General features: G+C 35.0%; 1 protein-coding gene across 2 annotated transcripts; it reads right to left on the reverse strand.

Moving 5' to 3' along the window:
• Positions 1-10,272: 10,272 nt before the first annotated feature.
• Positions 10,273-22,273, reverse strand: LOC101211552 (mitochondrial proton/calcium exchanger protein). Of its 2 annotated transcripts, XM_011650686.2 has the most exons (16): positions 22,042-22,241; positions 21,875-21,966; positions 18,702-19,406; positions 18,305-18,617; positions 16,651-16,797; positions 16,465-16,553; positions 16,282-16,374; positions 14,693-14,819; positions 13,835-13,899; positions 13,582-13,756; positions 12,854-13,045; positions 12,684-12,731; positions 12,337-12,483; positions 12,114-12,196; positions 11,909-12,024; positions 10,273-10,598 (listed from the first exon to the last, which is right to left on the reverse strand). In XM_011650686.2, exons 3-16 carry the CDS (start codon positions 19,292-19,294, stop codon positions 10,516-10,518), a joined length of 2,271 nt encoding a protein of 756 aa, XP_011648988.1. In that variant the 5' UTR covers positions 19,295-19,406; positions 21,875-21,966; positions 22,042-22,241; the 3' UTR covers positions 10,273-10,515. The 2 variants fall into 2 exon arrangements, with proteins under 2 accessions (XP_011648988.1, XP_004152837.2); XM_004152789.3 differs by lacking the exon at positions 21,875-21,966 and having other exon boundaries at positions 22,042-22,273.
• Positions 22,274-22,704: the final 431 nt, after the last annotated feature.

Here is a 22,704-nt window from a genome sequence, read left to right on the forward strand (position 1 = left end):
TACTTGGATCCAAAAGATCAAAATTATTTAATCTAAGTAAAGGTTTGTAGTCTTTTATTTGACATTCTTTAACGACTAAGGATGTTTTTCATACAAATGCTTCATTTTGTTATGGATAGTATAAAAACGACGGTCGTTTCCATTTCTCTTTCAGGACAACCTACTCTTAGGAATATCTTTCAACACATATATATTCCTTTCGCATGCACATCTTCATATACTCTAATCAAGAAATTTTGTAAACTAGTTTTACAGCATTTCTATAGTCCAAAATTCTCTCTCAAGCAGTTTCGAAGGTAACGATGTTTGCAGTGCTATCTCAGTTGCATGTCTTAACCAAAGTTCGACACCAACCTAGAAATTAATTTCCTACGAGTTTCCTTGAAACCAAATATTATAGGCTCAAAAAAGTTGTCTCGTGCGGTTAATCAAGGTGCACGCAATGCTTTGAAATGGATTAGTAGAAAGTATATTCAAGGTAACAACCAAAATTGATTTTAAACAACAAAATCGTCATTTGAAAAATTATATTGATGAGTGGTGTTTCGAATCGTTGACTAATTGTAATTAATGTTTTGGAACAAAACGACCAGGAAAATAAGTTATCCGAAAAGAAAAAAATAGCTCACACGGAGAGGAACATGGAGGGTTGGCTCGAATGAAGAACGCAACTCTTGCGGACATCACGACTCAATGGAGTACTCGTTTGAGGATGTGCGACTCGGGCAAAATGTCACCAATCTACAACTGAATGGCTTCGTCTACGCGTGGCGGAGTGCAACGGTGACTTGGTTGAACGCAGAATAAGACCGAAGTCCACATGCAAAGGTGTGCGGTGGAGTACGACAGAGGAAGGTGAGACGGCTATATGCCTAGTCGGTTTGGCCTCACGGCGAAAGAGAGAGATGCGACGATGTGTTGACGGTCCGAGATAGTGAGCGGCGATAGTGATGCGATGGGTCTAAGATTTCTCAAGGAAAAAGATGAATAGTTCCTTTCTTTTCTTTGCACATGGAACCAGAAGGAGAATAAAAATAAAATTTTAATAATAATAATAATAATATCAATAATATATATTATTATATTGTCATTATTTTTTCTTTTTCTTTTTCTCTTCCAATAAAAACTTTCTCCTCCAAATAAAATTTACATCTTATAAATCTTTTACCCTTCTTTTCCAAAACATAACAATATAAGAAATCTCATTCTCTCTCCTACTTATCTTCCATCACATCACCTTTCTCTCTCCAACATAATTATAAAATATCCTTATATTATTTTCATTAATATAATTATTTTTATGCTTCCACGACTTTAATTACCTAAATATACATATAATTAACCAATACCCTTATATAATTATATTATCTTAATATAATTATTTCCATTCCAAAATCCAATTAATTATCTATAAAATTATTCTCAACCCATACAAATCCACCATTAATTCACCAAATTAAGTTACCAAGAATCATTCAACAAATATCTAAAATACCACCCAAAAATTCCATTAAAATTAACTAAATCAAAGATAATTATAATTAAAATTTTCAATAATTTTTTTAGTGTTACACCAAAGACCTATACTCTTTATACATATATTGTGTGTTTACACCTTTTAAATCCACCATTTCTTGACTTCTTACATGTCAACGTGTTATCATTAGTTAGAGTAGTGATAGGTCCTTGATAAGAAGTCTAGCTTATAAACCTTGTCACATTAGTTGAGTTATATTCATCACGTGGTCAATGTCAATCGCAAACTACCCTAGAGGGTATATAAGTAGCAAGGATAGGGCAAATGCGTGTAAGGAGAAGTTTGGCAACAAACTTTACCTTAGTGAGGTAACTTCCAACATTTGTATCCGGAAAGGTGAACAAGTGTAGACATTAGGTGCTAAGAGGTTGCAGTCCTTAAATGAGAAATCTTATTAGTATTATAATTTAAGCCTTCTAGATAAAGTTCGCCTAATCAAGCACAATCATTTGCATCTCGAAAGGTAAGCAATTGTGGCGTCTAAACACTTTAAGAAAAAGTTGCCTTAATCATGGGCTGATTATGCAATTATATCGCTTCAAAGCTCCTACATTACTTAATCACCTAATAATGCATAGACCTTTCTTCGTCATTTCATCACGTAAAAGTTAGTGAGTTCAATATCCCACCATATCGCATATTATTCTCTGTGCATGAATCTCTAGTTGTAGATATGTAGTTTTAATTATCTTTATATACTTTCTGCTTGGTCGTCATAATACTTAAACGGTGAGAAGACCCTAGAACTAACATTTTATAAACATTTTTCTATGTTCGACCCTAGATCACCTAAGTAAACCTACTATTTCGCTTGCACTTGGGCAAGCAGAAGGAAAACTTATACTCAACAAGGACTTGTGCATCACACGATAATGAAGAGGCATATAGTGAGCATCTTATATGCTATGATCATGACTCATTGCCTAGAATTGAAGCATGCTATACAGAGAGTTACGGTGAGCGCATTACACGAATGACCTAACTCAGTGACATATTGCATTTGCATTACACACACGAAACTACTAAGTCCAAACCACAACAACTAAATTTTTGGCGTCGTTCTCGTGGAATTGAATTATAGATGTTAGAGTAAGGTTTTACTTTGAGTTTGGGAAAAACATTTAATTTTGGTGAATCACGCGATTTGCCAAAAATCTCACGAAGAGGTTTAAGGTACCAAAGTAATCTATGATTGCTTGAGCCAACCTTAAAATCAATGTATCTTTCGGATGATGACCTAGAGAAATCTCAATGGATGTGGTTGGTCACAAATAAAAATGAGAATCTTCATGAAGTCGTCAATAGAGGTGTCCTCCGCGAAGCTAACGAAAAGCATAATTTCAGTTAGCTAAACGACAAGGACCGAGAAAGATCATTTGAACATTACGATGAATGATTGTGAGTAGAGACTTATTGCGATGAACAATCAAGACGCTAAGAGTCATGATGAAAATGATCAATGAAGTTCAAGAACAATGCAGTCAAGAAAGCTATGGGGAACAGAAGCGATGATACCACAATTCTCCCTTGCCAAGGAACCTAAACACATATTTAATGATAGAGAAAGGATTTTTTTTCCATTTTAGGGACAACTACCAACATATCTTGCAGATCCCATTAAAGCATTAGGATGGCCAGAGTTCTTTCAGAAGGGTTGAAGCAATCAGACCATGTGTGGTAGACGCATTGTACAATGAACATTTTAACATGGACAATCATTATACCATTATAAAAGGTCAGAAGATCAACTATGGACCAGAAGTGATAAACACGGTGTACAAGTTAGATCAAACCACAATAGGTCAGCCAATTTTCAGAGAACCATCTAACCAAGATATACAAGACGCGTTAGAATTAGTAGCATGACCAGGAATGCAGTGGGATGTGACTACAATAGGGAAATATCAACTCCTTTCGGATAAGCTGAAAACTGCAACAACTATATGGTTGGTGTTTATCAAGAAGAAACTTATGCCTACACGCTATGATAGCACGATAACACTGAAAAGGAATGTTGGTCTATTTCATCTTGATCAAGATACCAATAGACATAACCAAGATCATATGCGAGCACATTGAAATATGGTTACAACACCAGAAAGGCCTTAAACCCTTTCCACATTTGATTGACAAGCTCTATCTCAGGGCATGCCCTGAGCTTTCACAATATTCACAATTCGCGTACATTAGAGATTGAGTGTGCAACACATACAACCTTAGAAGCATCATAGTCATCCACAAAATAAAGTAATGGCCAAAAGACTCAAGACAAGAGATGAAGAGCAAAGGTTGGTCACAACGTGGATAGGAAAAGAAGATAAAAAGAGAGAAGAGAAGAAGAAATGAAAGAGGAAAGCGAAGAGGAAGTTCCTCTTAAGCAAAAGAGAAGTAGGAAAGTTTGCAATCAAAGAAAAAGAAGCTTCCTAAGGTCAAGGACTTTCAGAACTCACTGTCTCTCGCTGTCAGCGACCCTCTCTCCACCACACCAACAAGCTTGTCCTCAAACTCCAAAACCATCAAACAGAAAGATATTCTTACAACCCCTCTATCATCAGCCAAATTAACCAAGTCCCCACCACAGTTTGAGAGATCCAAACTTCAGAACCCAAGTCATCAATCGTTCCTAAAATCCAAATTGACTTGTCGTCACCAAGGCGAGAGCTTGATAATTCTCTTGCTTTAGTGGAACTCGATTCAGCGAGCAAATTCAAATTGCCAAATCTTAATGGCTCAAGGCAAGATGAATTTTGTAAGCACGTCCGTGAACTACATACAATCATCGACCAAGAGGATATGGTAGACAATCAAAATTCATCCTCAAAAGAAAAGAAGGCCATAGGGGTGGGTATTGTTGACCCATTACCCAAGGAAAAAGAACCAAATATAGGACAAGTCGGTGGAACACACCTTCAGGCACCGCAAAAAGAAACTGAGACTACAACGCAGAAGGAGACGGTGTAGGAGAAGAAGAAGAAACTGATAAAGATTACATCTTCAAATTCATAAATCATAATATTTTCAAACCATTGGAAAAAGAGTTCGAAGATGTGTTCTACAGCTAGAGCAATTTACAAGAAATACAATTGCGAAGTCAAAAACAGTTATGCGATTTAAAGTTAAAAGTTAACAACGCAAATGCCCATCAGTTAGCACAGATTGAAGGACTCCACAACTTAGTGCAAGAGCTCAAGACACAAAACACAGAACTTAAAGCACAAAATGTGGAGCTCAAAGCAGTCCGCCAGATGGAATAATGTACAATTCAGATCGACACTAAGGTATCTTCATGCGGCTTTATGCAGCATCATTCCAGTGCATGAAGATCCTCAAGAAATAGCAACGCCCCTATCGCATAACGACTTTGCAGTATGCAACGAGGGAGAATCTTCTCAACTGTCACCTTAACCGTAAATGTGGCAATTGTTATGTGTTTTGGGTTGCTTATTTCGAAATTCTTAGTTCTTACCTTCTGTAAGGTGCATCCCTTTATATTTATGTTATTTATAATACAGGTTACAACCTTTGATATGATTTTTGTGTTCAATCTTTCTTGTCGCAAGTTTGACTCCCCGCTTTATAGTATTCTAATTTTTCTTTGCGATTTAATAATACTTTAGTGAAATAAAGTTTCATTTGTTATTAAGACATCTAACTTGTTAAGAAACCTTACTTAGAAAATATTTCCCTAGTTTATTAGGCGAGTAAGCTTTACCTCAAACAACTTTTGTAAAGCTTTTCCGAGACTAATTGTATCATTCACTTTTAGTAATGAGGACCTTGCTAACCTCTAAATTTGGGGGTGTGCAATGTTAAAACTCTTGAAACTTTTTGAAAACCACTTAAGGCATACAAAATAAGTTGTTTAACAAAATTTAAAACTAAGTCAAAAGTGAAAAAAAATTCAAAAATCCAGTATTCGTTGACTCAATTAAAATAACAAATATGTTGTTGTTTTCTCTCGCAAAAATAAAGAAGCAAAGCTTCAAAAGTTAAAATTCATAGAGTTGAGTAATAAGAGACGATTAGAGTTACAGTTGAGGAGAGAAATGAATTTTCACTCAACACTAAGTCTAATGAAAATATATATATATATATAAAAAACATTCTTTAGCCAAATAGAAGAATTCAAAATTCTTCAAAAATTTAACCATTTATGAAATTGAAAATAAGATTTACTGAGAGAAATGAACAACGGCATTTTGAGTATTAAGCTTGCCGCATTCTGAACTTAAAAATACTTTCATAGCAAGAAGTACGCAACGAAAGTTAACCCTGAATAACAAATAAAACTTGCTTGTATTTTGAGTAGTATAGAAACGCAAAAGGGGAAGGTGAATCTTTAAGGAAAAATGGTGATTGAGGACAAGCATAATACGAAGCAATGCTTGAGGACAAGCATTATTCTAAATTTGGAGATGTGAAAGCGCACAAAAATGCTCGTTATTATAGTCTTTTTACTAGAATAATAAGGTAAAAACGCACAAGAAGATGATCAGAACATGTAACTTGTGTTTAGTAAACATATAAGTATTTAGAAATACAACCTACATAAGCAACATGTTTGTTTTACGCGATTATCATATTTAAACGCAGGATAAACAAATAAGAAAAAATGAGCAAACCACAAAGGCCACCTCGCGCACAGATCACGCGATGGGAACTCACATGACAATTATTATCTTCAGGCGAGGAACCATGTCATCACGCGAGAAATGACTTCATAGGACCGAAGGCAATGCTGATAAGATCAGAAGAATGGAAGTTTCATGCCTAAAGTTTCCTATAAAATAAATTTATCTTCACAAAGAAGGGAGAGGCCTGCATGGGCAAAAAATGGGACCTATGTAGGCCAGGGAGCTGTAGCGAGGATTAGCATAACCACCGAATGTACAGCACCTCTTCATCTTTTCTGATCAGAGTGTAAAGTGAAAGCTTAGATTTTGGAAGGAGAATAATCATGTTCCACTCCTTTAACTTGTATTTCACTTTCTCTCTCTTTTACCATTTTATTATTTCTGTACTTTGTATTTAGTTATATTGTACAATGGCCAAAGGCCTTCGTTCTTTAATACAATGTATTTTTATGCACTTTTCAATCCATCTATGTCTCTATTATTCATCTGTTTTTATGTTAATTGAAGTTTAGGTTTATGATGTGTTTACGATAAGTAATATTTATTTATACCACTTAGTGTGTTAGTTGAGCTACACTCTACATTTGGCCAGTGTATGTCGCCAACTACCCAAGAGGGTAAGTAGCAAGGACGTGGCTAACACGTGTAAGGAAAAGTTTTCACAACCTTGCGAGAGGGCTTCCTTCGTTTGTATCTCGAAAGGCGAACAAGTGTGGACTATAAACATCAAGAGTTTGTTGTCCTTAAATGCAAAACACTATAAGTAGAATAAATAAGGAGACCAAATGTGGCGTTTAATGACTCTGAGAGGAGCATGCCTTAATCATAAGTTTGTTGAATGAGTTATATCGCATCGAGGTAGTCATATAGCTTATTCGCCTAATAACATGATATCTTTCTTCACTGTCTTCTCAACGCAAGTTAGTTCGCTTAATCTTCCATTTTACCATAATTTATTCTCATGTGCATGAATCTCTAGGTAAGTGTAAATAACTTTAGTTCTTTTTATATATTCTTTCGCATCAATTGTCATCACGCCTAACTAATGAGTAAGACCCTAGAACTAATATCTTGAAACAATTTCATGTGTTCGACTTTGGACCACCTAGGTAAACCTATTGTTTCGCATGTACTTGGACAAGCAGTAGAAAAATTTGGATTTAATGATGGCATAGACTTCACGCGATAAAGAGGTACATAATGAGCACATCATCGGCTATGATCATGACCCATGACTTATTGCTTAGAATTAACCGCGCAATACAGAGAGACATGCGAGCACATTACGTGCAGTAAACTTGCTTAGTGATGTATTGCAACTGCGTTACACAAATGTTAGAATATTAAACGTAAGTCCCAAGTAACAATTATATGTTGTTCCAACAAGAGAACAAACACACAAACCCCGAACCAACGCGATTAGGGTCTCACAATTACTATCTCCTTATTGGAATTTCGTCCTCGAAATTCAGTAAGTCTTATGCGAAGAGTTGTGGGTGCTTAGCTTTCATTAGCTCTTCACCTTTCCAAGTGGCTTCCTCAATGCCATGGTTATTCCACAAAACCTTGACCATAGGGATCACCTTTGTTCTCAATACTTGTTCCTTTCTGTCTATCACATGCAAAGTTTTTCTTTATAGGCCAGGTTTTCTTTCACTTCTACGGCTACTCTTGAAATATATGCAAGGAACTAGAACATACTTCCGCAACATTGAAACATAAAAAACATTATGAATTGTAGACAACTTTGCAGGCAACCTTAGCTTATAAGTCATTGGTCCCATGCGTGCTAGAATCTCATAAGATTCTATAAACCTTGGACTTAGTTTTCCTTTCCTTCCAAATCTTATTACACTCTTTCAAGGTGACAACTTAAGGAAAACATTGTCTCCAACTTCAAATTCCAACACCCTGCGACGGAAGATTGAGAGGCAACAAAAACTTGTTTGTTCTTATTATAAGGTTTTACAATTGTTTCTCTTTGCAGATTACACACTAGACTGAGTACACGAACTGTTTTCGTGGCTCTCTGTTGGGTCTAGAATAGTGCAATTATTTCATGCCTAATTTATTTATCATAGCAAGCACATATTCACTTTATATATATATATATATATAAGTTGATTATGAAAATAGACTCCGATACAAGAACAATATAATAAAAATCAGCTAAAACAGAGCGAGTAATTTGAAGTTCAAGGGCAAATGGTAATTAATTTGAAAGTTTGAAATTCTCGCGCAAAATCCACCCCGAGATCGCAATTCAAACTCCAAGTCATGCATTCAAATTTCATTTGCTGCAAAAAAATCAACCTTTTATTTCCTATTATTTTCTTTAAATACCCTATTTTCCCCTAATTTTCAAATCATCAATTCATTTTTTCTTTCCAACTCTCAAATGTACTCAATTTCTCTCTAGAAATAAAAATCTCAGAAATACTTCTTCATTTCTGCCATTTTTCTCTTCAAATTTCAGCAGATTTCCTTGATCCAAATGGAGGGGTAAGTACTTTGTAAGGTAAAGGGCATTAGGATTTGCTATTCTTTTGAGGGCTTTCATTAATTTGTCAATATTGTAGAAATCCTTTAATTTCTTTCGAGAACATTAATTCAATCTTTTTGTATTTTGTTTCCAAATTAGATTTTATGTGTGTTTCTTGAATTCTTGAAGCAACTTGTGCTTTTTGTATGGAGTATACATTTCTTTTGAGAAATTAATGTTTAGTTTTGTTGAAATGCTTTCACAATTCTTATTAGAATTTTATAAACAATTCTTGAACATAGACTGATTTGAGTTCGTGTTAGAATTGAATCATTTTATGCATAATTGAAATTGATTCCATCATTTTTGTTGGCCAACTTTAATTGATAAGAAATCTCCATATATCACCATAATTATATGATATTGTTCACCTCAAATATCGTCTCAAACATAAAAGCCTTTAGGATTTGCTTTTGACTTCGTCCAAATACCTCATATCATTGATGATAATTGTCTTTCCTTACATATTTATATTTATAATTTATTTAGCCAATGTAAAACTTTAATCTCATTTCCAGCATCAACATGCATGTATAACCATAACGTACAATTTGACGTTAGATGTCCTAGAAAATCCAACCCCTTTGATGACCCACTTTTTTGTGGGTATGACATTCATACATTCTATCATTGTGAAAGTATATTATAATTTTATCGTCTGTGGTTAATAAGAGTATGCTGTCTACCTCAAATATATATAATGTTTACGTGTAGAAATTGTAAAATATATGTGAATGTTTTAAGTTGACATCACAAGTATGTTAAAATTTTAAAATAAAATATTTACGCAATTGAAAGATTAAAAAAGAAAAAAAAAAGGGAAATGCCTAATTCAGAAGCAAATCATAATGTTTGTTAGGCCAACATGAGTAAGGGCCGAAGGAAAACTCATGACCTAACTAGGTGTGAGTCTTGCACTGTCAAGGCCTCTTATCATTGGGCTAGGCTCTATGCCCAGTTATTCCTCTAAGCTTTAGAAACCCACATGTCCAAGTCCCTTATTCAAGGCTGAACTCCAAATTAAATAGGAAAGTAAAATAAATCTTCCTCTTTTTATAGTGTCAAATGATAAAGGCCAAAGCTTTTGGCGTTTTCAAAAATGAAAATCTATCATATAATGTACATAAAGTTGCAAGATATAATCATGACGTGTGAGCCTACTCTTAATGACAAATCCTAAAATTATTGTAATTCGTCCTTTCTTCGGTTTCTTTGATATGCTATGTAGATACTGTGTTTATTATTTGTATTATCCTGTCACTATAGGGAACCATTTTAAAATCATCAAGGTAATCATCCATCGTCTTCCTAGGCATAAATGAGAATTATCTTAGAAGGGAAAGAATCACGGAAGCCGGGCAAAACCATCACAAGAGTTTATGTACAAAGAACTGGTACTCTAATGGGTCATATCCAACATGGAAAAGGATATTGTAGTAGTTGATTTCACCCAATATTGATGACAAGAGCAAACTCGAATGCATCTCAAAGATTTTCAGGGGACAATGGCCCTGCTAAAATTGTTCTTTTGACAAGAATCTCTGATTCAATCATATATATTTGAAAAAAGAACGATAGAAAATGTGACCGTTCATATTATTGCATTCAAAAAGAATTTCTTAGCTATTGTGATTTTCATTGCAGTTGTATCATTGTCATTGAACTAATGGGGCAAAAACCAATCTCATGGACGCTGAAACTAATGCTTCAAAATTTTAAAAAGAGCAAACAATATATACTTTCCGACAGCCAATCAAAGCAGAAAGATGCATTGGACCTTGAGGTAACACGATGCATTTCCTTTATGACTTCCCTGCTTCAGATGCATCCCCGTCTTCTGTTGCACTGCCAAACTTAATAATGTCCTCAACAAGTATCTTGCCTTCTGTAAAATGGAAAAAAGGAGAAAGTAGCTACATGTGAGATTCAGTAATGGAAATACTAAGACGAAAAAAATCAGACGGCCAAAAAAGGTGGGGTTTGGTCTATTGTAACCATTAGGAGTTATTTCTCCTTCATTAGGTGGAGCTTAAAGGTAATTCACAACCACGATTCATGTCATCTTTGGTGTCTCGCTTTCGTAGGGTTACTGAGTATATCATGGGCCTTCACTCCTTAGAATTTAAATTAGCCTCATGGCTGCCCCCACCTTTCTGATAAAAAGTGAGGCTTTGTCCTCTTTAAGGGTAACTCCAACAAAGATCTTTAAGTGATTAAGAACACATTTGGTTAATCGGACTTTGATGTTTTCAGATTTATCAAGTCCAACAAATATGTGTTTGACAAAGAACCCAAATTTTATTTCTAAAACTGTTCTCAGATCCTGTGATCTGAACAGTGCAAAATCAAAAAACAAACATTTTTATGTTTTCATTGTTTTCGGAAGTTGAATTTTAAAATTTCAAATGCACAACTATATTAATTAAGGATAAAAATATTTAGATACAATACACCATGTTATAAACTCAGTTTGTATTATGTAATGTATTATAAATTAGATTAAATTCCAATTTTTGTCCCAATGGTGGGGATAAAAGCTAGGTGTTAGTATGGTTTTTATTTTTATAGAAAGGAATTTGTATGGTTTTAAAAGTTAGACTTGTCCCTATGGTTTGTTAAAATCCTCTTAAATAATCCCTACCTCAAAGACTATTTATAAAGCTTCTATCAAACGATTGGGACTAAATTTTAGTTATAAATCATATGATCTATTTTAACTTCCTCCAAACTATAGGTACTAAATTTTCAATTTATCCTATAAATTGTATAATATTACAAAATAATAATTACTATCTTTCTAACATAAAACATGAGAAATAAACTAACAATCATTTATTGTCCACTAATATTAATTGGGTAACTACAAGTAGTTTACAGTTGTTTAAATAATAACTTGATGAATCTGCTATCAAGCACATTTCTTTTTTTTCGTCAAAGCTACGGAACATATTTTTTAAAACATAAAATGCACCTTTGCTTTCATTTAATCTTATGTTTTCAAATTTCAAATTTCAATTTTCAGTTCTCTATCAAAGAGCCACAGATTTCAACTAGGGTTTGAACCTAAGACCCCTTAAAGTGTCTCCAAACATTCCAAACTCTAACCGACAAAGCACCCCTGGGTTAAAGCCAATTACACACATATCAAGGACAAAAAACAGAGATAGAAGAGTAAAACGATGCAATATTCCTTACCTCTATCCTTGGAGAGATTGCTGATAATTTCCTGAATGCCCTCCTTGCCCAAGGTGTCCTTGAGATACATAGCAGCAGATGCAACCTCCTCAGCTGTCACTTTTCCGTCATAATCCCTGCAAAGAAGTACCATATAGACAGTCATACCCGCATGATTTGCCCAAAATGGGATTCACATCAAATTAGAAAGTTATAGCTATAAAACCTGTCCAGCAATCGCCAACGGTCCCCAATTTCGGCATCAACATCATCAATTTCCTTTTCAAGTTTATGAAGCATCGTATCAATCTGAAGACGTCATCAATATTGTGAGTTTTCCAAGTTGCAGAGAAGACAAGGTAGAAATCAGAGACAGGTAAATCAACTGTGGGTTTGGTTAGCATCGAAATAAACTCATTAAATACAGTTATGATGAAGACTCATGTTACCCTGTTAATAAGTGCTGAAGAAACCTTGCGACCTAAAGTCAATTCAGCAGCCTGGTCAGTATCCTGCCTTGCAGCTTTGTAAGCCCTTCGTGCTTCTTCTTGACCATCTTTACCCTCTTTCTTGACCATGCTGTTGTACAGGTCCATCTGTAAATGGAGACAATAGCAAGAAAAAAGTACCGACCAATTAGTCATGTACTAGGGTTTTCCAGCTCAAAATACATTTGGGTCCTGAAGATCTTTTAGCTGTCTTTGAGACGAAAAATAAAAAATAAAAGTCACCAACCTATGGACATTTATGCTGTTAAGTTAATTTGCAGTACACATTGAGATGGAATAATTTATACCTCTTTCTTTACTAGTTGTAAGAACTCCTCACGTTCTCTGCTGACCGACTATATATGAATAACAAGAGTAGAACAAAACAAGTTAAATAAACATCATGTGTAAATGCAAATAAAAAGGACAACAAAAAAAATGTTAGTCCATCAAAACACAAATTATTGTCAATTCTTACAGAAGCAGATGCTAAAACTGCCAATGCACGACTGAGTTCACATAGTTGCTCTTGTTTCTCCAATGTTTTTGTTTTCTCTTTGGGTTCTTCTCCAATAGTTGGACTAGTCATCTCTTCTAGTGCTACATCCCTTTGACTACCCGCAGTTTCTTGCATCTTAGCCAGCTCCTCTTCTTCTTCCTCCTCCTCCTCCTATATAGATAAATATATTATGAAGAGAATCTAAATGCCATGAACCTTTTTGAAACAACTAGTTCAATAGAACAAGAATAAGAAACGTAGATCTGGGTAGAAAAGAACATGCAGTTTGACCTTTTAGGGGAACTGAACTCATACAGAATCAGCGATTTATGTACATAAAAAATTTAGCTCATGAAAATAATTAATAGAACTTGGGGCATAGAGAAGGCATTTTGGAACTTCTATTTCAGGCATATTGTCCATAATATATATGTTTTTATTTGTATATTTCAGACAATTAGTTCAGTACACTTGATTTTATACTAAGTCAGCATCAGCATCGGCTTACATTTTTAAAATCACCCAGTTCTAACTGTAAGCTCGTAGGGATGAAGGGAAACATTAACCTGACTCAAACCAAACCGGTAACTCCCCGTCTCCCAGAAATTTTCTTATAATAATAATCAATTGTAATAATAAGGAAGCCCCCCAGTCCCCCTCCATACACACAACAAAATATACATATATATAAATAAGTAAAAGAAAACCTTTATCATCTCTTCTTGCATTTCTAGGAACTCCAATTTCCTTCTTCTTTCTGAAACAGTATCTTCAGATGGCAAAGATGTCACCCCTACGGTATCCACAACCTCATCCGGCAGGGAGGAAAGAGTTGCTTGTACAACTTCCTCTGGTTTCACCTTTCCAGACACAGAGAAGGCTCTGCATTGGTTACCAATCAGAAGACATATTTCAACGTCTTACAATTACAAAAAGAAGCTGCAGAAAGTATTTAGTTACCTAGAAAGAATTAGAAGCGAAGATGGTACAGAGTAGTTGAGCGATAAATCCAGCCAATCACGCAGCTACAGGAAATAATCAAAACTTTACATCAGAACTAAAAGACATTTTTCCTTTATATCCATCCCTAATAGAAAATAAAATTACAGCAGAAATGCAGGTTTTACAGATACTTCTTTAACAACCAAATAATGCATTTGGATGTAAATGAAACTCATAGGGTATTAAATTTTAGGTAAGTTTAGGTAAGTGACCACCATGGATTAAACATATAACTTCTTTAGTTCTTTATCAAGACCATGCCCCCCTATTTACCACACGTGAGGGGCTAAGAACGGACGCTTTAGTTTGGCTAGCATGTCCACATCCGACATGTGTCAGACACTTGGACACCTCAACGCATGTTGAACAGCTATCAAAAAGACGAACACTTGTTGGTGCAACAAATTTGTTGGACATACATAGAACACTTGTTGGGTAAGCTAAACAAACACATATATGACAATAAAAGTAACTTTTGAGCATGAAATACAGGAAGTTAAGTTTTCTAAGCATATAAATACATCAATCTGTTTACTTATATATATATAAAGAGTATATATTTTGAAAAAAAAATGTATATTTTAATGCGTCTTTGTTGTGTCGTGTCCTAGACTTTTAAAATATGATGTGTTGTCGTGTACATGTCATGTTGTACCCATGTCTATGCTTCTTAGGTGAGTGGAGTTTTAAAACGGTTGATATAATATTATAAAGTTTAAACTTTTGGGTCAATCGGTCATCAGTCATTTAACAATGGTTATAGAAGAAAAATGCAATTCATTTAGAACAATTGATTTATAAAAAAGAAAAGAGGACCTGTTGTCTCATTTCCTCAACCGAAAGCAATCCAAGTAAACCTCTTTCCCTGCAGGCTTGACGAAGCTCTGCTTCTGAAAGAGATTCCACCCCCTCTAACTGAATCATCCTATCATCATTCTTAATCCTGCAAATATAAAAGAACCCGTGCTTTATGGAAAAATTTCCAACTACAAAAAAAATATGACTTCTTGTTGCTTTTGGCATCTCCCACCCAACCTTTTGTAAAGAAGAAAACACTTCTAATGTATCAATAAATTTCATCAGATGCAACCTCTCTAGTAAAGAAATATGGTTGACCAAAGAGAAAAAAGAAAAGACATTAAATTAGCACAAATTAATTAATGAAACAATTCACAGAGGGTGAAAAGGTAACAGCAAAAATCGTTACATTTATAGAAAATCTCAATCAGATTTTGTTTACAATCCAATCTTATTCTTATGAACTACAACTCCTTTGAGGGGGTTGGGCACACAGTGTCCTGTACTCATATAATCAAGAACCATATGTGTCTTATTCAAATGTCTTGCATAGACTCTCTTGTTTCTATTTTAAAACCTTCTTGATGGAAAAATAGGACACTATATTTATTTTAGAACAATTTCTGGGTTCTGATATTTTGAGTTACTATACAAAGAAGACTCCATCAATGTGGGACTTGATCCTTTCTTGAGAAACTGAATCGTGTTAAAAGAAAGAATTTACATAAAGAGAGGGATAAAAGAAATCCACGCTACGCTATTAAAAATACATAAAATAACCTAAATTAGCGGAGATACAATTCATATAGCAGTTACAAAGAACAGGATGTAAAAGTACTCTGAACTCTGAAATAAGGCCAACTATTTTAGCTTCCACTCACACTTCTTCCCACCGTGAGCACTGTTATCAAAGATACAGTGCCTTCCATTTAACAACTCCAAAAGGATTGGCTAAATGTGATTGGACAGAGGATCTTGGATTTCAACCTAAAAACTTGGGCACAGAGCGGTTCAAGCATAACATCTTTACTGTTAGAAGGAAAAGCTACACCGAACTTAAGGCTTCAAACAACTTTCTCCAGCAGGATCAGACCAGGTTCTGATCTGTTGCCAGCTATGAATTCCTAATTAACTGAGAGTTGGGTACCTGATGTTTAAGCATCCTCCGGGCATATTCCACTGGATAAATCATGGAACTTCTTAACATCCTCTAGGCACATTCCATAGATTCCAACTCTTACAACAAGAAGTTTAATATCATCAAAGGCCACAACTTGAACAACCAGAATTGCTTACATAAAGCTACTCACGTTGCTGAAAGGAAACTTCCTCATCGTTGATGAAACCATATGTTTCATTTTTCAAAAAAAGTGGAACTGAACTTGACACAAGGACATCATAATTAGTAAAGAGAAAGTTCTTGACCATTACATTACAGAACCCTATTAACAGAACATGAAGCGGTAAAGCGGCAGATAGAAAAAACAAGCACATAGAACCTGCAATATATATACACATGCATGTATCTAAGCTGAAAACTTCAAATCCTGAATGATAAAATGCACAAGAGAATGGAATTGTGCATGTCGTGTTCGTAAGGGACTTACTCTTGCAGTCTCTTCCTCAGCATAAAACGCAAATATGCATCAGTACCAAATGGACTGATACCCATGTATTTGCACATATTCACCAAACGAGGCCTGTCAAATGAATGGAGGTTCAGTGGAGATATATTTGAAAAAATTCAAGCTAAAAGATAAAAGAACTTAGATAATAAATAAAAACTGGACCTGCTTATGTTATCCAATGTAAGCTCATCGTTGAATAACTTGGCAAATCCCAAAATTTCCTCATTGTTAACACTAGCACCCTTTCTGACCTATATAAACATAATATAATACCTCCATTTGAGCAAGATGTAACTGGTAAAATTAAATTAACACATACAGCAGGAATGGAGGATAAAATCTACTTGCCTTAGTCATGAATTCATCAAGATCTTCAGCTGTCTTTTTAATTTCTCCACTTCTGGAGTTTTGGACTTCTTTGGCCATTTCCTTTACAGTATCCTGAAGAAATTTGGCATATTCTATTCTAGCATTTAGCCTTCTTTTCAATGCCTCCTGAAAGATGAAAACTAAAATCAGACCTGTTCTGTCAAGAGAGATAAAGCATATAACGGAGAGATCTATAAACTATCTCATCCAATAGAAGGAAGAGCATCGGATGCAAGAGCTACATTCATTACAAAATCCTCCAACTCCATCTATCCTCAAGTATTAGTGTTAGAATGAAAAATAATATTGCACAACTAATTCATTCAAAAAAGATGAAAAGAGATTTTTTAAGCTACTTGAAGGCCATAATGAAGCCAAAAATTTGAACACATCCCCAAAGAATCACCTAAAGTTTTCTCACTAAAATTTATTTGTTTTTCATTAAACAAATCGTACAAATTTTTACTATCGCAAATTCATCGAGTTGAGACAAATCAATGTTTTTTTTTTTTTGTGGGGGATATGAAACAATGCTCTGAGTTAAGGAGAGAGACATGAATAAACTAAAATCACATCTAATTGAGAGAGATCTTGAGGATATGAAAGTATGCTTAAAAAAGTCTTAAAAGAGTTGAAAATTACTACCCATACCAACAAAGTGCACTTTCTTTTTCGATGACTTGCACTTTCTTTTTCAATAACTCAATCATAGGAACTCCAAAGTTAAGAGTGCTCAGCTTGAAGCTCCTATGGTGAGTGACCTCTAGGCATTTTCCTAGGATGCATGTGAACAAAGCATAGCATGCTAAAAAAAACTCATGTTGGTTTGTAAGGATAGCCAATGTTTTGAAATGCCCAAGGCACACTATGGCGCAATGGCCCTCTGGAGCCTAGTCACAAGGCGCCTGCTTTTTTTGTGAGGTGTATTACATATAAAAATATTACATTAAAAAGAGAGCATAGCTGAAGTGGAAAGATGAAAAAGCAAAAGACCCCAAACACAATAAATTTTGCATTTAGGCTTAGTAAACTTTTAGTTAATAAAGAAGGAAAACCCTTAATTATTACTATTTAAAAAAAGAAAAAAAGCCCCAAAGCCCAGGGCTTTGAGCCTTGGGGCTTCACAAAATGCGCTCAGGCGCACCTTATATTGTGAGCTTCGCCTTTAGACATGCACTTTGAGCCTAGGCGCACACCTGTGAGGGGGTTTTAAAACACTAGGGATCACCGTCTTCACTCTTAGAAGCAATTTAAGATAAGCAAGACAATGTGGCATAGAGGGATGTTGGGGCCATCAAGTGCCAAATACGAATTCCGAATCTAGGCCACTACAATTTCATTCATCCAAAGAGACTACAAAACTTTTCCAATTGAAAGGGGCAAAAAATGTTTCCATCCATAAGCTACATACTACTTGTATTAGTTTGTTCATGAAAAGGTAGTTTGTAAACAAACAGCAACCTCAGCAATAGAAATGAATGAACTAAAGCACCAGCACAAGAAAAAAAATAGCAGGAAAGTTCAGTTTCAAGAATTAAGTTCCAAAAATCAAATATCCAGAGAACAAACAGCCAATGAACTGCGAGATGGAGTAACATGTTTAGCAATCTCCACCCAGTTCTGCAACATTTACCTGCTCCTTCATCTTGTCCTGGAAGGTTGATGGTAACATGTTGGGAAATAATTTCAGGAAGACGGGCAATAAGAACTCCATGAACGGAACTATAATAAAAACTGCAAAAGGAACTAGCCTGAAAATATCAGCTGTGGTGCGAGTGAGTTGCTGCCTCTCCCTTCGAGAAAGACCCTTCCCACTTGCAAGTTTTACCAATAACCTCGAGCTGATCCTAACATCAGCCCATAGAAGTTTTGTACCTAACCAATAGTGCTGCATTGTAGATTTAAATTCATCCTTCCAATGGCGAAGCTTCTTAGCCCAGTCTTCCCTACATGATACAATATTTGTTCAATGCACTATGAGAGTCAAACTTTGGATCCAATATGATACAAAAAGAATGGAAGTTACAAACCTGCTCATAGAAGCAAGAACTCTCAAAGCAGGACCGATTCCTAGAAGCTTTGCCCATATGCTTTTCAACAAAGATTCAGCACTCTTCTGGGATTCTTGCATCTGCTTAGCTTGCGCCTTAACTGTACTCAAACCTTCAACTGCTTGATCACAATCTTCTGGTGACGGCTCTTTAATCCTATTTTTAGCTTGTTTTTCATTTCTATCATTATCGCCACCAAATTCAGGTTGACCAGCTGTGGCCGTTGTAGAATAATGTGAAAGTTGTAAGATGTGCCTAAAACCCATACAGGAAGCTGAAGTTCCTCTCCCAGTTCCATGGCTAAACATTTGAGGATTTATAAGATTAATTCGAAAATATTCCATAGCTGGAAAGGATAAAAGATCCTTCCGACTAACTGAAGATAAGCCACTGTCACATCCTCCATTAATAGGTACAGGTGGAGGATCAGAAATGCAGCTCAATCTCTGTAGATCATCAGCTTGAGATGCTTGCCCATGTTCAAATCTGGAGAACCTTAGATATAAGCTGGTAGACAGATTCTCAGAACTGAGAAGGTGCCTTTTCTTTACCAAGATCGCTCTTAAAGCCATTTCTGCATTCTAAAAATTTGATTACTTATGTTGAAATCAAAGCCCACACATTCAGCCAAACCAATGAATTTGTATAGTTTGTAATCAATGAAGAAACAACCCAATAAACAACCTGTTCAAAAACAGAAAGGAAATTATCTGAGGTATCAACTTTTACAGTTTTACAATTAAGTTCTACCTATATCATAACTTTAACAACATAATCCAAATCAACAACAAACTGAATTGTTGATTGGATATGCTAAATTAAATGGAATGATATTGAAGCACTTAAACCCTGGAAAGATGAAAATAAATAAATAAGAGTTAATGAAAAAGATTGCATTACCACATCATAGTCACAATAAAAGATAATCACATATTGCATAATATTTCAAGTAAGAGGAAACTTCTCATTGACGTTTTAAATTTGAAAGTTTACAAAGATAGCAAAATAAGATTAACCAATATCTTGAAAGAATGTATAAAGCAAACCCAAAAATGTAACCCCAATGTATCGACAAAAGATCAACAGGAAGGGGGAAAAAACACCTCAGCATACATACACTGTTGGCAGCAGCAATCCAAGAGTTTTCTGGCAAGTATTAAATGAAGATTTATGAAATATAGAACAGTAAATGTCTACCTTAACCAAAGTGCCGTCAGAAAAGTCAAAAAATACTTTGATTTTCTTCCTTTATTGTAATGTTCTAGTAGTAATTTGGGGATTACATTTATGCTAAAATAGAAGTAACCGTAGTGTATCGAACACGATGAAGTACTCTCCTCTATTTTGTCATGCTCAAAACCTTTTCATTAACTCAAACAATAGCATTAGTTGCTACATTTTCTGAATCACCTTCCCCAAACAGTCATTAACAGTACAAGCATTTTTTCTTCTTCATCATCTTCTTTATAAACTACATGTCCATGGGTGGAAGAACTATTTATAAGTCTGGTTTGCAAAAACCGAAAATAAGACAAACAAATGGATAAACAGGGCCTAAGAAATTGAAAATATTAAAAAGCATCAACCATAATTCTCTTAATCCAAATGCAAATGAAATGAAGATATGAATACTTTACAGCATACTGATTTTAATTCAAGTGATTCAAATGCTACTATTAGTTTGTTGCTTTAAATGAGGTTTTGATAATTTCCCAACCAAACAACCCTTGTAAGACAAGCAATCTAAACCTTCAATTACAAATGTCCCTCCCACTCTCGCCTTAGGCTCGTGCCCAGGGTCACCTCAACAACACTGAACCATATCCTCTTTTTTATTCTGAAGGAAATTCCCTCTCTAGTTCACTAAAACTAGTGTTGTAAGGCTGATATTTTGGAAAAATCTAGTGCAAGACTGAAGGCGTCTTCAAATTAAGAGATATTGCCACGAGACTACGAGTTGAATCAACAAGCACTTCTTCCCTCTCAGTACTTCAACCAGTCAACTATTCTCCTTCGAAATCTAATGCTAACTTGGTTGGTAGTGTTATTAACCATTCTCCTCGTATGAAAATATGTCCCTTCTACATGTATTCATACTTTTCATTCCAATAGGCAATGGAGATTCTGAAATTAGTACAAGTAGTATGGAACCTATGACATTTTTGGAAAAAAGGGGTGTTTGAAGATCCTTATATTGTGGACTCGTATGTTGATTCTTTCAAAGCATTATCTAAGGATAATGTCCAGATAATTATCACCGGTTATAATACCTACTTCAGTTCCTTCAAAGTTCTCATCTTGGTTAAGGTTTGTGAAATACGGGCTCCCAACCACTCTTCACAACTCTAAAACACTACTGAAGCTCTCTTATTTTTCTCAACCCAAATGTTCCAAAAGAGACTTCCCTCATTCATTTCATTTAACACATCACCTTCCACACGCTCCATCCCAAATTTCACAGTACATATAAAACATATTAGAACTCCAAGCTCTGTCACCATTTAGCATTTATCCACACTCATTAAAGGAATGCATACACATACACATACACATACACATCAACTAAAAGTCTAAAAGGTAAAAGAAATGGAAAAAAATGAACAATTGACTAATCTATAACAATGGATAAACATCTATGATCAACCAAAATATGCACAGTATGCACTCCCTTGCATATGATGGAGACAAATACATGATGCACAAAGTAATTGATTACAAAGAAAACCATTACATGAAGCAAAAAATGCAAAACACAACAACGCAAATCCGGTCAAACGGGAATAGAAATAAGCAAAAGAACACACATTAATGAAGGGTTACAAGAAAATGAAAAATAAAATGAACAATTCACACATACACTACAATAGAAAAACATCAAAGATCAAACAAAATATGCACAGTCCACACTCACTTATGTGACAGAACCTCACACACACTCGGTTCAATTTGGGCCACCGACGAAACACACAACAATCGATTGATTACCAAATATTACGATAAAGGGTACCAAGAAGAAAGTGAATCCAATCAATTGAGGCAGTAACAAGGGAAACAGTCACGTTAAGAAAAAACAAAATGAACAACCTACTCATCTACTAAGATAGAAAAAACATGAAAGATCACCAACACAAGCACAATCCGAACCACCCTACATGTGATAGACACAAACACACTCGATTCGATTTAGGCCACTGACGAATCGCACGCCAAGTGATTGAATACCGAACAAAACGATAAAGGGTACCTAAAGAACAGAATTCGGTCAAAACGGAAAGAAATACAGACGGCGGAAAAAAGTAGCAGAAACCCAAAGACGTACCATCAAAGCTCAAAGCCAAGAAACCTGACCGGAGAGCTGAAATGTGACAGATGATTCCATTAAGATGGGTTTCGAGATATTTTGTACGAGTTATGGAGAGATTTGAAGGTTCCAAATGGGAATGGAATTCGAGAAATTAGTAGAACGAAGGCGAAATGTTGAACTTGAAGCGGAGCAGTACGAGTGTCCGTGAAAATTTTAGTACAAAGTTTTATTTAGGTTAAAAATTAGTGTCTAAACTTTCCTAAAAAGGACCCGTTTAATCACTCCACCTTGACGTGTAATGATTTAGTCAATATGCTTCTAATAATTTTGTTACAATTTAGTTGTAAAAAGTTAGTTCTTGTAATTTCAAATTTTTAAAGATTTAGTCTCTAAATTTTAATAGATAATAAAATTCAAAATAAAGAAATCAAATGTTATAAATCAAACTCAATGATTAAATTGTTGCTTTCATAAAAATTTAGGGATCAAAAGAATTGTTTAACTGTTTTGTTTACCTAGCTCACGCTTTGGCCGAACTATTAGAAAATTGAATTCTTTCAAAAGTTTGGTTGATATTTTTTAGGGTAATCAAATATGTAACCTTTTTTATCGTCGATACACTCTTATGACTGGCATGGTCTATTGTTGAGACTCTCGCAAGTTATTGGAATTGAAGAA

Source organism: Cucumis sativus, chromosome 2, assembly GCF_000004075.3.
Source record: "Cucumis sativus cultivar 9930 chromosome 2, Cucumber_9930_V3, whole genome shotgun sequence".
Taxonomy (NCBI): Eukaryota; Viridiplantae; Streptophyta; class Magnoliopsida; order Cucurbitales; family Cucurbitaceae; genus Cucumis; species Cucumis sativus.

Coding starts and splice junctions, on each gene's coding strand:
- LOC101211552 (XM_004152789.3), bottom strand. CDS start 19,294: ATGGCTTTAAGAGCGATCTTGGTAAAGAAAAGGCACCTTCTCAGTTCT. Junction 13,900..14,692: donor TTGAGGAAATGAGACAACAG/GTCCTCTTTTCT, acceptor TATTTCCTGTAG/CTGCGTGATTGGCTGGATTT. Junction 12,025..12,113: donor CGTTGGCGATTGCTGGACAG/GTTTTATAGCTA, acceptor ACTTCTTTGCAG/GGATTATGACGGAAAAGTGA.